Source organism: Opisthocomus hoazin, chromosome 16 (assembly GCF_030867145.1).
Source record: "Opisthocomus hoazin isolate bOpiHoa1 chromosome 16, bOpiHoa1.hap1, whole genome shotgun sequence".
NCBI lineage: Eukaryota > Metazoa > Chordata > Aves > Opisthocomiformes > Opisthocomidae > Opisthocomus > Opisthocomus hoazin.
Genome location: NC_134429.1, coordinates 14,806,359 through 14,822,529, shown reverse-complemented (window position 1 = coordinate 14,822,529; position 16,171 = coordinate 14,806,359). Strand labels below are relative to the sequence as shown.

The 16,171-nt window shown below is 47.8% G+C and overlaps 1 protein-coding gene across 6 annotated transcripts in view; it reads right to left on the bottom strand.

Moving 5' to 3' along the window:
* Nucleotides 1-5,129: 5,129 nt before the first annotated feature.
* The window catches only part of UBR4 (ubiquitin protein ligase E3 component n-recognin 4), an 81,777-nt gene continuing 70,735 nt past the window's right edge, over nt 5,130-16,171 (bottom strand). For all 6 annotated transcript variants that reach the window (XM_075437495.1, XM_075437490.1, XM_075437491.1 and 3 more), the window contains 9 exons: nt 15,609-15,827; nt 15,233-15,346; nt 14,764-14,906; nt 14,341-14,466; nt 13,400-13,594; nt 11,226-11,450; nt 7,763-7,853; nt 7,020-7,182; nt 5,130-6,307 (listed from right to left, as the gene is read on the bottom strand). In XM_075437495.1, the coding sequence (XP_075293610.1) occupies nt 6,243-6,307; nt 7,020-7,182; nt 7,763-7,853; nt 11,226-11,450; nt 13,400-13,594; nt 14,341-14,466; nt 14,764-14,906; nt 15,233-15,346; nt 15,609-15,827 (1,341 nt within the window). In that variant the 3' untranslated portion in view covers nt 5,130-6,242. The remainder of the gene's footprint in view (nt 6,308-7,019; nt 7,183-7,762; nt 7,854-11,225; nt 11,451-13,399; nt 13,595-14,340; nt 14,467-14,763; nt 14,907-15,232; nt 15,347-15,608; nt 15,828-16,171) is intronic.

The following is a 16,171-nucleotide window of genomic DNA, read 5'->3' as shown; positions in this document are numbered from 1 at the left end:
GGGTGTTATTCTGCTTCCTCAGTGGCATAAGACTAATGCAAAAAATTAAATCAACGTATTCCCCATGTGGAGCAGGTTGGGGTTAATGGCAGCGGCCCCGAAAGCAGACCTGGGCTCTTTACATGGAGACCACTTCTCCTGCGGGTCCGGGCGTTTGCAGGTCGCTGAGGACTCGCGGGAGGGTTGCACCAGGTTTGGCTGGAGTTCGCCCACAGCTCGGGCTTGGTTGTGATCCACCTAAAAGCGGTTTGTATTTTACAAGGAGCAGGCTAAGTCAGGCAGAGGAGTGTCGGGGCGGTGGCACATTTCCAGAAGGAAGCCCCAGCTCTTTTAGAGTGGGGAATCCATCGCGTCGTGCCCGATGCTCCTGGGGTGATGCAGGAAGGATGCTCTGCGGCTCCCAGCTGCGCGAATTAGGCAGCGGGGAACGTGTCTGATCCCTCCCGGGCCCGTGGCAATGGTGGGACGAAGGGAAAAGTCATTGTGGGGCAGGAGAGGAGGTTGGAGAGAGATTGTAACTCCTGCTGCAAATCTGGGACCTGCAGCGACAGAGCCTGGATGCAGGGAACAGCACTGAGCACGGGATTATCCTGCTCTAATAAAAGCTTAACAAGCACTATGAAAATAAATAAAACCTTTCAAGAGGCAGCGGCCAGATCTCATTCCACACCTCAGAGGGCTGAAAGCCACGTTCCCCATCCTGGTTGCTGGGGATGCTGCCTTCTGGGGGGCGATGCCCGGGGGCCCCTAACCTGCCTCGGGTCTCAGCCTTAAAATGCAGTGCAAGGGCTTCCCCTCAACGTGTCATTTGTACCGTTCTATTTTTAATTTTAACCAAAAAGCATCTCTTCCTACCGGCACGTTCCCCTTCAGGAAAAGGAGAGGGATCTCTGCTGATCTCTGGGGTTTTGATAAAAGGGATTGAGCCGGTGGTTCCTCCATGAGCTGAGCGATCAATGTGAATGAGCAGCATCGATCCTGCCAAAAAAACCTGCAAATAGGGGTTTAATAATTTTTTTTTTTTTCCTCCTCTGGGAAACCAGCAAGGGAATAACTATTCCTGGAGGTCCAGGCGGTTGCAACTGGCTTCCCCCAAGCAACTTTGTGTACCAGCAGGACATCCCTACAGTGATTTTGTGCTTAATTTGCCCAAGCATCTTTTCCAGCGGTCCTTGCGAGCTGCGCGGCTCGTTTTTCCCCGTGCCCTCGATTCTGTACACGTGAGTTGTGAATCATCCCTGCTTGGGCTCAGAACGTGGCCGGGCTGCACCCCAGCGATGCGCAGCAAACAAGTCAAGGCCAATCTGATTTTCTTCTCTGGAATCGGGCAGGGAGCAGAAATGGGACCCAAGGGACGGCTTCTAGACAAGCTCACATGGACCACGGGAGGTCTCCCAAGATGCGCTGGGGAAGCGGCTCCTTGGGCTGGCAGGGCGGCCGTGCTCCGGAGCCGCTAAAAACTTGCCTGGTTTCGTTGGTATATTTAAAGGCAACTTGGGAACCTGGACTTGGTGCTTTTCGTACTTGTTTATGTCACTTACCTGCTTGGAGGATGTCTGATCTAGTCCTCGAGCTCGATGGGGCATAAATCGGTGAGGATGAAGTCCCAAACTGCAAACAGGGCTGGCCCGAAAGGCCAGGCTGAGGCAGGGAGGGAATTTTGCAGAAGATTCGCTTTATTGCCACAGGCGGACGGCAAAGCCGGTGTGATGGTGCCCGCCGTCTGCACAGCAGGCGCTGCGAGGGCTGCGCTCATGGCGCGGCGGCAGCGGTTACTGCTGCGATGGAGACAGCAAGGATCGGGCTGGTGGGGCCTGGTGTGATCTTGCTGGAGGAAAAGGTGCTCAACGGCCAAAAAAAGCACGTGGGGCTCGATCCAGGTCCGTGCAGGCGAGGGACCGTGCCGGTGCGGTGCCCACGCAGCAGCCGGCGATGCTGAGAGCAAGACGGGAGAAGGTGAGGTTTGCAGAGCCAGGAGCTGACGAGGAGGGACTGGTAATTCAGCTAACGATGCTGCAGCAGCAGGGACAGCCCAGCCCTACGCTGTGCCCTTCAGATGAGCAAACTGGGGGTCTTTCCCTGGGAATTAGCTGCACAGCACGGAGAAAAACCTCCGCGCTTCCCAGAGCCAGCGGTTCAGGCATCTTGGGAGGCATTTTGGGAAAAGAAAAACATCGAACCCCATTTCAGCAAACACCCGATGCAAACCTTTCTGCCAGTGTAAGCCGCAGGAGCTGTTTTCATGTGGTTCAGTGGCACACACCTCGTGCCTCGCTTCTTTGCTGTAGGCTCCTTGAGCAACGTCTCAGCATCGTCTTGGCAGAAACTGGCAGTGTTTTCATACGAGAGGGTTTTTTGCTGTTTTGGACTGAGGTAGCCTTTGGTACGGAGTGTGCTCGCACACAGTAAGACTCCCCAAAACCTTTGGACAAGGCTTCTCGCTCCAGATTTCTGCACTGGAGACTGCAGCCCCGAGACGTACCCACATAATCATCGAGGCTCTGCCACGGCCTTGCTGAGTGCATGTGATCCCCGTGTCCTTCCCCTGCCTGAAAAACAAGCCACGTGGACACACGTCCAGGGAGATAAATCACTTTTCCAGCATCGGAAAAAGTCCAGGGAATCTTTTATGGCATCGAAATGTTTCAGCTCACTGTGTGTTTATGCTCCGCAGCTCTAATCCACCGCTTGTTTGAAAATACTTCCAGGCAATTGCAGTAAGAGACAAAACACAGGAGAGAAGCTTGGAGGCAGAGCTAGTCGGAAGCGTTGGTAGCGGGATGGAGAGGAGCGGGAGGAAGGCTTCCCATCCCGGCAGGACAGCTGTCGGAAGGAGCACCCAGCCGTGCAAAGCTTCCAAAAGGGCATTTGCCTGGCTTGAAAAAGGGAATTGCAAACGGAAGAGGCAGCAGGACAAAGGAAAACATCACGAAATACCAGGTCAAGGGCTTCCCGCCTGTAAGAGCGAGCCCCGGGAGCCAGGCGGGTCTGTTGGGTACCACCTGCCCCAGGGGTCTGGGGCATCGCAGCACCGGCAGCAAGTGAATTTGGGCTCACAGGGGTCTTTTTACCTGCAGCAGGAACGAGAGCCCGGCCTGTCCTTGCCGAAGCCAGTGCCTGAGGCAGGGCTGGGTGCTTTATTCACCCTGCAAGGCAGCATCGTTCCCAAGATTAATTAATGAACAATTACCAGAGTTTGACACGGTGTGAACAGCCCTCGCAAGGACATCAGATCATCTTGGGGAAGCTCTTGCCCACAAAGCCAGGTTCAAAGCAATCAGAGAGGTCACGCTGGCTCTCGTGCATTGCAAAGGATGTGTTTTTTTCCCCAAAAGATGTCTTTAGCAAATAAACTATTTTTTTTGAGAGAGAGGATTGACTCTCTGTTGTTCAGGTAGGGGTCAGGTTCAACAGTTTGAGTCATTTTACCAATTTTGAAGCGTTTTCTTTCAGTCTTGCTCCTCTTTTATTTCTAATTTAAGTAACATGCTTCCCCCGAAAGTCTTTGCTGACTTCCCCAGCCGGCGGGGGATTTAGCAGCCTGGAGGGCATCGCCTTTGTACTGCGACTGTCTGAGCCTCCGTGTGTGGCCTGCCTCAGCTGAAACTTTCCACAACACTTTTGTTTTGTTTTTGTCCCTCTCTAGGTCTTCTGGGGTTGTTACTGTTGGTTTTTAGTCCCTCCCAAGCTATTCTGCTCCTCAGAAGCGCCATCATGCTGTTTCCACCTTCTTTTCAAATCTGGCTTCCCCATAAATCACAGCCCTCTTGTCTCTGGGCCCCGAGCCGCTTGATACACCGCCTTTGTTTTCCAGAACACATCTCTGGCCTTTGCAAAACCAGCTCGAGTAGCTCCGAGTAGTTCATTGCAACTGTGCTTGTACTGGTACGGACACAGTTTATGACCGCCTCCAGAGATCCTGCTTCCTCGCAGTTTTAGTAACATCGGTGAGCAAGAGGTGATCATGTTCTGCTCCTGGTAAGTTTTAAGGACCTGCTGATCCAACTGCACGGGTGGAAAAAGCATTATTTTGCTGGTAACTTCACCAGCTCCTGCAACAGCAGAGACTGTTTTCACAAGAGGCCTGCGCCAGCATAAACGGAGCTATACCGGGATTTGCATCAGCAGAAACCGGAGCGACGCTGCAGTTACCTTGTTGGGCAAGCTGAAGAAAGGTACTGCGCCCGGTATCTGCAGCATCATCCTTCGTGCCAGCGAGCCAACAGCTGGGAAGCAGAAGCCTGGCGTGCCGAGGCTGTGCCTGAAGGGGAAAAGATGTCTTTCTCTGTGAAAAGAGAAGTAAGCAGGTAGCAAGGCAGCCTAGTATTCCTTCCCAGCTTTCCAAATCACATTAATAGTTTTTGTCCAGAGCTTAACCAGCCAATCTCACACAAACGACAAAGTCAAAAAGCGGTGGGGTTTCAGTCTTGCACCTGAACTCTCCGTATTGCGAGAAGCTTTAGAACCACAGTCATAAAAACCCGGTTTCTTGTTACCTGTTCACTGCTGCTTTCAGGGATCATACTGATTCGAAAGGTCCTTTACTCAAAAAGGGTTTTTAGGATTGCCCAAGCTACTGTACGCTGGTATCGGTAAGCAACGCTTCGGCATCCACCCATAGGTGTCTTACAGCTGCCTATTTGGAGAGAAAACTGTTAGGTTTGACTTTACAGTGCTTTTAAAACAAGGTGTGTTTTTCTCTTTTATGTGGTGAAAAGGCAGGTGAAGCGTAACAATGCTGTACTGAAGAAGGACAAACTCCACACATCAGCCCCCCTCCGGTACCCTCACAAGGCAAGACAGATTTACGCAGCCGACAAAGCAGCCCACCGACACGTCCTCCAGTCCCTCGCGAGACAGTGACCCGAACTCCTCGAGGCAACTTGCTACTCAGCACTCCTCCCCAGCACCAAATCCTCCTGCCAGGAGTGACATAAGCACCCACGGAGGCGAGAAGAAAAACACTGCGCCTTCACCTATTTGCTAATTGCCAAATCATAATGAGTGCTCAACACTAACAAAAGGCATCAAATAGGTTGCTGAGTTATTCAGCCTCTAATATAATTATTATTTATGGGATGGGACTGTGTTAGGATTGCGGAAATTCAAGTTCAAACAGAGACAAGGAAGACAGGGAAAGCTTTATTAGATTCCAGCTTAACCACGTGTCAGCTGGGTTACAGGAAAGCAGAACTGGTGGTAAAGGTAAGTTACCAGCATGCACAACTGGGTGAGAAAGGGCAAGGCTGTATTCAAAGCAGGTACTTGGCTTCAGGTCAGGGCATGCACACCAAAACTCAAGCTATTGGAATGGCGAGTGGCCGGCTCAAGAAGCGTGCGGCATCTGTTCTCCATGCACTTTGCTGAAGCTGAAAATTTTACCAGAGAGAGAAAATAAACTCGTTGTGAGCAGCATCCCTCCGAGAGGTGACGTCGCCATCGGAGGCTGCAACATGCACGCTTGCTCTGAATACAGCCTTGGCGACAGTAAAGTCGGGAAAGACACCGTGATACGCAACATGCCTTGGAGAGGGGTAACACGAAGTGTCAGGGCAGCCAACTGCGGCGGGGACAGCTGCCCTCACCCAGGTGAAGAAGGGGCGGAAGGAACCGCTGTCCGTGCAGTCCACGAGTCTCGTCAGGCTCGTGTCCCACAGGGGGAAACCTGCTCTGAACGTACAATCAGTAAAGACGGTGTCAGGCTGCTTCCTTGCTCACTACCAGCCTTTTGTTTCCTGCGTCTCCTTTCCAGACTATTGGACCCGAAAGAGCAGCAGCTCTGAGCCCCGAGAGAAGGAGCTCTGAAAGAAAAGATGAGAAAGAACTTGGCATTTCGGCTACTGCATAGTTAAAGTACTAGTCAAACCCATCTTAACCCATTTGTTCGATTTATTTAACTTCAAAGAGGTGCACACTAAAGCATTAAGATTAATTGTTTTGGAATCATCTCTGTACAAGTTCTTTCAACCAGCTTGAATACACAAGGCTTTACAGACAGAAGCACTGAAATACAAGATAAAACAAATCTAAATTCCAAATCACTCCAAGAAGAAAAACTGTAGAAAATAAAATTAAAAAAAACAAAACAAAAAAAAAAACAAAAACAAAAACAAAAACAAAAAAACACCAAAAATCCGCCAAAAAAAACTACAGCGCTCCTCAGGGTAGGGACAGACTGCACGACGAGGAACACAAAGGCAAACTAGTGCAGTCTCTGCCCAGCGCTTCTCTGTGCTGGCTGCTCAGGGGATGGAGTTCAAAAGATCCTTGAGGAAGCTGTCGGGATCACCGATTTCTGATAAGAGTCCTTTAAACAAAAGAAGACAATACAGAATAATTAGACCCACAAAGCGGTTTCTCCAGCTCGCATTAGGCCTTTGTGCTAGGGCATGTGTGAGTTGGTAACAGCTGCAGTGTTATTTTAAGTACGGACAAGACGAAGATAAACCCTTGTGGGATGCATGTGCAGAAGGGACTGAAGCGCATACGTTAAACTCACACTTGCTCTTGTGCAACAGAGCTACTACAGGGACCCTGCTAGCTGGCTGCTTGACAGCTCCATACGTTGGACAGCAAGAGACTGGCCTGGGGTACAACTAATTCATGATGGAAGTAAGAGCAGCCTCTCCACAGCTGAATTCTCAGCAGCTCCTGGCGATACCAAAATCCCTACGGCAGGGACTCTGGCTGCACTGGACTGCTGCCTCTAGCACGCCGTCACATCTGTTTGCCAGCCTTCAAACCCCACCGAGCCCAGCCCACCCTTCAGCTGCGATGTCAGGACGTATGTTTAACACCGGCAGGATCAGGTGAGAGAATTTTCCTGTCTGGGGATGCTCAAGCATGTCTCCCAATTGTTTTTGAAACAGCTTGGGCAACAGCTGGAGCGCCAAGGTCTCCTCCTCTCGCTGCCTGGTACAAACAAGCTGCTGCAGCGGTGTCAGGAATGCTGCCGTCGCAAGCAAGCGGCAGTCACGAGTTGCACAAGACAGCCTATAAAAGGGAAAGCACACGCTTACCAGCCACATCCAAAAACTCGGAAAACGTTTCAACTGGCATGAACTCCTCCTGGAAGGTTTTCAGGGCCTTGTCTGCAGCTTCGTGTATTGGCATGTCGTTGTGTCGTATGAATTCAGCAAGAGAGTAGGACCAGCCTCCCTCTGTGTTACTGGTAGGCACCTTCTACGAGAGGGGAAAATGGCACCACATCAGTCCAAAAAATAACTATTTAGAAGAATAACTGCAAACCCTGATGCCTTCTCCCATTGCTCTCGGACTTGCATCCCCTGCCTCTGGCAAACAAGCCACACAGGAAAAGTTCCCCCATATGTGACTTGACAATGTTTTTGTACGGAATGCAAACGAGATGGCAGGCACCTTCTCACCCTCATTATTTAACCCTCTTTGGAAACTGCAGGTTTGTTCCTGGTGGATGCCCCTACCTCCTTCCTTACTCAGCTGCTTCCCTGGTGCAGCTCTGAATGTCCTTGCTTTAGTGAGCCATGAACAGAAAAAATAAGCAAATGCACCATACAGGAGGACTGCTGCAAACTGGAAACGTCTCTCATTTCTTCAGACACCAAATTGCAAGGGGTACAACAAGCACAGGCAGCCTCTTGCGGCCTTTCTGCCCATACAAGGTGAAACATGTTGTTTACAAGGGTCTTGCAAAAGGGGCTTCAAACTCTGCCTTCTATTTCAAATGCATGCAGTTGCTCCAGTTAGAAAGCCGATACAGATGAACTTCGATGTTTTTTCTTACCTTGAACATGTTGTAAATGAGATCTACTAGGGCCCAGAAGAGAAGGCCAGAGCGGTACATTGCGTATTCCTTCACTGCCTTATCTGCCAGTCTAGGAAGATAATGAAATTGATCTTCGAGTTAATCACTTTACTAAGCTTTGGTAACCGATTTGATGAATAGCACGCAAGCTGCAACGGCTGAAAAGCCTATCAATAACACACATGGGGAATAGCTCTGAGTACGCTTCGTTGCGTGCTCTTGGACACAGAACAAGTGTTGGACATCCACGATTTCTGTGCCCCGATTCCTACAGGTAGGAAGTCACTTCACCAGCTGCGCCCCGTGTAACCAAAGCAGTTAGCCGATAAAACCTGATTTCACAGGAAGAAAACAAGCTCAGAGGGAAGCGGACTGCTCAGACTACATGGGAAGTAAACATCAAAGCCGGAAAAAACAATGCGCAGCCCCCATTTGTACGCTCACTGCTTGGAGTATAGCAGATCCCTGAAGAAAGAACTAAATCTAGGTTTCAGATGCAGCATGCCTCAGTGACAGAAAAAGTATTTCTGCTTTTAACTCACAAAATCGTTTCTGAAAGACTCCGAGGGAGACAGCTTGTGCTTGAAATGGAGGAATTTCCATTTCATACCTTCTTGGTTATTCTATCGCCATGAAAGGACTTCTTTTGGAAATTCAGCATCTGGCTGAAGAAATGCTATAAAAGGTGCGGAGCCGTCCTGGGCTAACAGCTCCCCAAGTTTATAGGATTAATCACGAACAGGTTCTGGCAAGGCGGAACCTCCTGCCAGCAGCTCTAATGGGTTTGGAATTTTCTTGCATGCGTTTCTCAGGTACGTCTGCCTCCATCACATGCCGCTTCCTGCTCGCCACTTAAAAGCTTGGGGAAAAAAGCGCCCTTTTTTATGCATCTAGAACTAGCCCAGCTGCCACTGATGCAAGGCAGCAAGACAAAAGGGGATCGCCTGACCACGGGCCCAACTGCAATCTGCCACATGTTGGGGGTTTTGGGGGGAAATGAACATTTTGCTGCTCTTCTTCTAAAAGTCTGCATGTATCTGCCCTTAAAACAGACAGCTTGGTAGGTGGCAGCCTGCTTGGGCAGCTAGGCTTAATTATTTAAAGGAAAACCAATTAGTAAAGGTGACTAAATTTCCACGGGAAGAACAGCAACTTAGAGCGAGGCTAATTCTAGACTCTCAAATACTGCAAGACAGAGTTTCTTTTTATGTGCATGGTTTTGATCTAATTGGAGTCTGCTCCTTTAATTGAAAACTAAAAGGCCCTTGTGGGTTAAGTCTGGTGGCTACCTTCTGGAACAGCTACTTCATACAATAGCTGCCGCGTTTTCATTAACGTAAGCTGGTTCAGGCTCATCAGCTATGAATGGATTGCCAGCAGAAAGTTAGAAATTAACACTTTGGGAGCCTCGCTTCTCTCTTGAATATTTTAGAAAGGTCACAGTCAGGAGCAAAGGAAAGAAAAATCAAAAGGATATTTTCCTCCCAAACTCCAGATGAAAGCTATACCGAGAAGTGTAATTGCTGAGAATTCCTGGTTTGGTAATAACGAACAGGTAACTGGTCACTTGATTCAGTTTTTTTGAATTTGTAAATTATATTTATAAAAAAAAGAGCAAACTCAGAACTCCTATCCATTCTAGTCATTTCATCTTTGGGTTTAAATACAAAGAGTTTCTAGAACACGGAAGGTGCTGAGCATCTCTCACTTTGGCCTTGCAGACGAACAGTGATAGCTGTAGCTCCTGGCAGAGACAGAAGACATTTTTGGCTAGATCCTCCTCAAATCTGTCTTACACTGACTAACCCATCTGAGCAGCTGGATATAACACCTAACCACAGGGCAGGGCACAGGCAGTGTTTATTGCCTTCACCTAAGTGCAAGGGAATATGGAATATTCCTTGCATATTCATTAATAACACTTAACAGGTCCTTTTTAGGATCACGAGTTGATCCTCAGCTGCTTTTAGATGCACTGTTGGCTCCTTGCATCTCGCTAACCTTCGACGTGCTCTGAATGGTGGTGCTCCCAGGTAACAACCCCTACTGCATCTAACATGGAATGCTAATCCTGATCTTTTGTACGCAGACATAGTGCTCTGATGTTACAGACGCTGGCTGCCTCTTCGCCTTAGCCTACAAATTCAAGGTATTGGCACTTCTCTGCAGAGCATTTCACCGTCCATCGCTCTCTTCCTGATTTTCCACAACAATAAATAAGCACAGACCTTGGAAATCAGAACTGTCGTATTTCTATTTCTGAGAGGTATTATCAACGGAAGGCTTTGCGTTCTCTCAGTCTGCAGGGATTAAAGAAAGCCCTTGAATAAACCTTGACATAATTCCTGAGAACTGTTTCTGAGCATTTTCCTGTGAAATTCCAGAGATTGGATGGCTTAGCTGGAAGTTTCTTGCTATGCCCGCTTCAGTATGCTTTTATTACGTACATGCTTAGAGGTAAGTTGGGAAAGAAACAGAATCATTTACTGAGGGTTTTAAAAAACATCAAACATCCACAGCAAAACCACACAGGGGCTTTGCTTTCCCAGGCCACATGAAAAGGTGCATGCCCTCGTGTATGAGAAAACAGACCTCTGTGACAGCATCTCCCTGTAACTGCTAAAGCTCCTTTCCCCGAACTCGGGCAGGGTGGTGGGAACAGGAGACACGAACACAGAGCAGGCTGAGCTTGAACAGCAGAAACCCGCACAGGGATCAATAGAGGAGCCCCTTCAAGGCTCTTTCCCTTTTGATGCCTCTAATAGCATTGATGCATGCTGTGTTGTGTGTTACTACAATGTGATGACTTTATCAAACACATAATTAATGTCATCAGAATAAGAATGCCCTTTACAGGCGACTTAGAGTAATAATGAATTTATTCCTAATTATGACAGCTGTTTAATATCATCTTTTCAGAAACTGGAATTCCTCTTCCTTCTCTGGAAATATGTGCCTTTGTCAAGCAGGCACAGCCACTTATTCTTGTACTTCAAGTGCTTGACAGCTGCTATAAATTGCTATTGCTATTTTTTCTTTTTTCTTTTTTAAAAGCAATGGCATTTGATTTCTATTTCTATTTTTCTATTTAAGAAGCTGGTGCACTGATCAAAAGAGCGCAGAAACAGCTTCTTCAGTAAGGCAAGCAACGAGCACGCTAGCAGCTCCGAAACAGCACACAACAGAAATTACTACAGCGTTCCGCTTGAGGCAGGAGGGAAATAAGCATCTTACTATTTACCTACGTTGAGCTGTACTCCTAGGAAAAGCATCATTCCCACTGATCAGCTGATTGACCCACTCCAAACAAGAACTGAATGCTCCTGCTCACGCCTCTGCAACGCTGAGCACAAAGCTACTGGGAAGGGTTAATATCTGCTATTCTAACGCACGCAGGCTCCTGTGACAGCACCCCAGCAAGGCAGCAGTGGCAGTGGCTAACCTGCTGGCTCCCCCCGGCGAGACCACCCGCGCGTGGGAGGTCACCAGGAGCCTCCTGAGGATCTCCACTCGCATGGCTTTCCACTTCTCGGGGGGCGAGATGTGCAGCGCCAGCACGGTGTAATAGTGGGGCCCGTCCACCTCGTAGGCACTCTCCACCCACTTCTCTTTGGGGTGCTCCATGAAGCTCTGGAGGTTTTTCTCCTCCCTCGAAGTTGCTCGTGTTCTGAAACACAAGAAAAGCTTCAGCAGCTGGTCTTGCTCTTACATGTTCATTTCCTGCATCTCAGGAGCTCTGAGGTACTGCATTCAGACAGTCCTGCACAGCAAAAAGCAGTGGTAGCTTTGCAGTACCAGGTTTTTCCCAAATTCATCCACTGGTTGAATATTTGCTCCCAGTGAAGCATACAAGTCTAGCAAACTCACTTTTCCTCAGAGCTGCATATGGTACTAGGAAGGTTTGCAAGGCAGTTGGCACTGCCCCAGTAGAGGATAATACTACTGTAAAGCAATACTAGTGTAGAGCTGTTTTTCATTTTTTTTAGAGAAAAAAAACAGTCAGGCCAGTCAGGCCATGTGTTCTGGCTGTACCATCTCCCATCTGACACTGAGCACGCGACTGCAGCTCCTACAGCCAGACCTTAGAATCAATTTATGCTATTCATCTACCGCAAAAGCAATCGCTGAGAAGATGCAGGCTAACTTCAAAAACAAAAAGATAGTGCATTTACTGTAAGCTTATATATATATATATTTTTTTTTTCCTCCTTTCTTCAGGAGTCCTGACACCCCAGAGCTGACCGTGCAAACCCTGTGTTACAGCAGACTTTGTGAATATGTATCACACTTTACCACAGTCTATTGCTCTAATTCATTGGGAAGATGCTGCCAGACAGGTTTTTTTAAGACTCAATTTTTAAGTCAGATATATTCTCCCCACCAGGAAGGTATAAAGCAGCATCCTAGCAGATAAAGCTGTGTCTGCATGTCAGCGTTGCATGACCTTTCCATTTGCTACACGATGCAGCTGGTAGCCAACTAGTAGCTCTTCATTTTCTCCATTTAATATCGACGTGTCTTTAGAAAAAAATGATGTCTGGAAACTACATAATGCATTTTCTTACAACAGCCGCACAGCGGGTTCTGGGCTCTCTGGTGCCAGTAAGCAGACTAACGAGATGAAAAGAATAGTTTCATTTATTTGTCTCCCAAGGGACTCAGAAAAACAATAGCACAGGGATCTGGAGATAGATATTAAAAACAATAGACAAATTGTATTAGAGCCAAAACGTTGATTAGTTCCAGGCGGGAAACCGAGAGAGATTTCATTGCACTCCATTTGGAGTGACCTTGGTTGAAGAGGCATGTATCTTAACATTTATACCCTCACCCAATTAGTATGACTTTCTAGTATCTAATTACACAAATAAAAGGCGTATGGGCATTACATTTTCGCATTGAGTACTGTATTATCAGAACCACCTCATGCATTCCAAAGCATTTAGGTGCCTATAGATTCATACGCTTAGTGCCAAGCCAAAGCACATCCTTATATTACTGTGTTGTGCATAAGCAAGATCTTACTGAAACCTTTCAGCAGAAGTGTTCCTATGCTGCTGTTTATTCGTAAAAAATAATAATAATTAAAAAAAAAGGAAAACAACTTAAAAACGTCAGGAAAATCTGATGACCCTGAACACTACAGGAGAATTCCAGTATGTCAAAACTGGAAACAAGACCGATTGTGTCATTTTCACATCGGATAAAAGGATACCAGGGTTAAGTTTTCAACTAAAAACAACTACTTCATCATAGTGTCTCTCTTCTGTCTGATCCAGAGAAAATTAAGCTGGCAGCATTTCTTTAATCTAAATCCTGTTGCTCACCCCAGAGGTAATAATTACATCTAGAATGGAAGGAGAAGCTAATTCCCAGTTGCTTCTACTCAACAGGTTCTCTGTTACCCTGCATGTTCAGGCAGCAATGCTTTACTGGGAACAACGTAAAGCTGTACTAGTCTGTTTAAAATGTGTAATTTGGTTCCTCCCAAATCTTCTGTGTGATTTCCAGCCCTTCTTGCCACATACATGTACAAAGCCCAGGCTGAAGCCCTTACAGACCCCTCTGGGATTAAGACCGGAAGGCAGAGGTTACTGCTAAGAGAAAGGTACTGACGTGTTGAGGACGTAGAGCACCGTGTGGATTATGTATGGAATGAGGTGTATGTTGCTCTCCCTTCCTCCTCCTCCAGTATCTACGCTGAATGATTGCTCCATCGCAAAACGGAGAAATAGCAGCTTAATATCATGGACATTGAGCTGGTAGGTGGGCTCCCGCTGCCCTGTGCATTCCTGGAGGTACGTGTTGTGTCTGAAAAACAGCAGCAAGTGTTACTTTATTAAAAACCCTTCCAAAACTTGAATGCAGTTTCTTCTTCCACATCATAGCTCAGAATCTGACCAAGTATCCCATAGAAAAGCTTTAAAGAATGAACAGGGTAGAAAAATGTGAGCACTGCCACCGTCGAATAACCTCTCAGCTTACTCTGGCAAATCCACTTCCATCTGCATACACGTACACACTCCTCGATGCTATTTTCCCATGTCCAGGGCTTGGGATACAGTTCCTTGGCTGAAATGCATCCAAGATGCTACCGCTCCTGATTTCTAACACAACTGGACCAGAACACTGACAACAGGATGAACCACCTCCATCTGCTCTAGGTCAGTGGTCAGGCTGCTGGAACTCCTTACCATCCATCAGGGGTTTGCAGAGCTACACAAGGGAATCTGTTCGTGTCAGAGGTTTCTTTTGTAAAGCAGAGGGTCATTGGGCCGCAAATGAATCAACATTGTTACTGCACACTGCACCTTCAGGAGTGACTGGGGGCTAAGGACGTCATTAATTTATTTATATGAAGCCCAGAAGCAAACAGACACCTGCGCTGTTTTAGCAGACGTACTCTTGGTGTTAGAATCTGAAATGGATCAGGTTTACTAAGATTTATCTGCCCTCATCTTTGATTCCATGGTTTGAAACTTGCATGTCTCTGCGGTAACCTACTGACTGACCCACCCAAACTCAAAACAGGTCGAGAAGGAACGTTTCCTACTCACCGTGCTAAGCAAGTAGCAAAAGCAGACTCTGGCACATGAGGTCCCCAGACTGGCAGGAGCCCATTACACTTGGTGTTGGCATTTTGTAGGGCTGCGCTCTCCCATTCTTCACGGCCGCGAGCAAGTCTGCATTGGGAAAGCAAGCCACACCCAGGCAAGGTAGAAGTATGTAAGATTTTGTCTACGAAACCATCAAAAAATTGACAATTCCACAGCTTCTTTAGACTTCACTTTTCAGTGTCCAGGCCTGACCTGTATTCGGCTCACTGAAGCAGACCACAAGAGCCCATGGCTGTCTCCAGGCCGCAAAGTGACCAACTCAGAAGCAAACTCATCCTGAGTTACAAGGCCAAGTGCTGCACTCAGAAACCACCTTGGAAAGCAGCATCAGCCACCACTATCCAGCCTGTGATCAGAACGTACCTTACCGCTGCGAGGTGACAATCATAGTGGACAATGTTGAAGTGAGAGACTGTGCTGTATCCCTGTTGTTTTCGGGGCTTGTTCTCAAACTCCTCTAGTGCAACGCGTTTGGTGAAAGTATAAATACCTAGGACTTTCGTAGGCTGCAATGACACAACAGCTATGTTGGAGATCATTCGCTCTAACAGTTCACACTTTGTACTATTTTGACGCTGCACTGGATTCCACCTATCCCAGTCACTACCTCAAACTCACAGTGAGCAAATTTTTTTCCAGCTTTCACTGAAAAGATCCAGCTTTCCCTGGACACACACTTCCACTTCCCAACCACCTCTGGAACTGCTGATTCCAAGAACCAAACTCGAGATTTCCTCATCTCCCAGAGCCAACGCACCAACCCTCGTGCAGCGGGACACCGGCAAGTCCCCTGAGCTGGCGAGAGGGCTCTGCAAGTGTTATCTCACTTTACCTGAAACTTGTATCCTTCCCGGCAGATGCAGCAAGTCAGACCTGGTTCTTCTATAAGCTCCTCCATCTGTTTAAGCAGCGCCGTCTTGGTCACTACCTGACCCTTCTCATTTGTCTGAAAGAGAAAACAAACAGGTTATAAAGACAATGACGACCACCACCATCCCCACCACTGTAACAGGAATGCCCAACCCACTTCCCAGCCTGCTACTAGCAACCATATTTACTCTCCAGCAGCACCAGGCAAACTGTGGGCTTGAGCTCTGCAACACAGGTCAGTAAATCATTTCACACAATCCCTCGTGTGGCAGTTTTAGCAAGACAAAAACAAAAGATCAGTAGCTCACTAGTCTGCCGTCAGTGCAAACAGACATTACCGTCATCCCCAGAGTGCCCAAGGCCTTCTGTCTCATTGCCATGGCCATACGCTTCTTCTCTGCACGCGTCTCCTTCCGGGCAGCATCAATCTTCTTATTCACCTCCGGATGTTCCCTCAGTGCCTCCAGAAGATTCTCTGCTAACGTCCCGATCCCTTCGTCACTAGACACCTGCTCCAGTTTGTGCAGGTTGGTAATCGAGTCTGTACCTATTAGCACCTAGTAGGGATTGAAACATATCACTTTCTGCAGAAAAAGGGTGAACCTGACAGTAACCGTTCCCTCTGATCCCAGCCACAACAGCTGAGCAGAAGCACTGAGCGGGAGCACAATTTTTGCCAAGTGTCTTACTTTCTTCTTTGATGCTCCTGCCTTATGGACCCTGGACACTAAAACTGCGTACGAGATTGGAGCAATTTGCCTCTATGCTGGCCATTACTGAGGGGGGTCAGATGTGAATGTTGGATAAGGAGCATTCTTAAAACAGTAATCAGGCCCTGAGAAGCCTATCGATGCTACATAGCTCACAGTCCTAAATTACCTTCTCTTCACGTTGGTGTGTA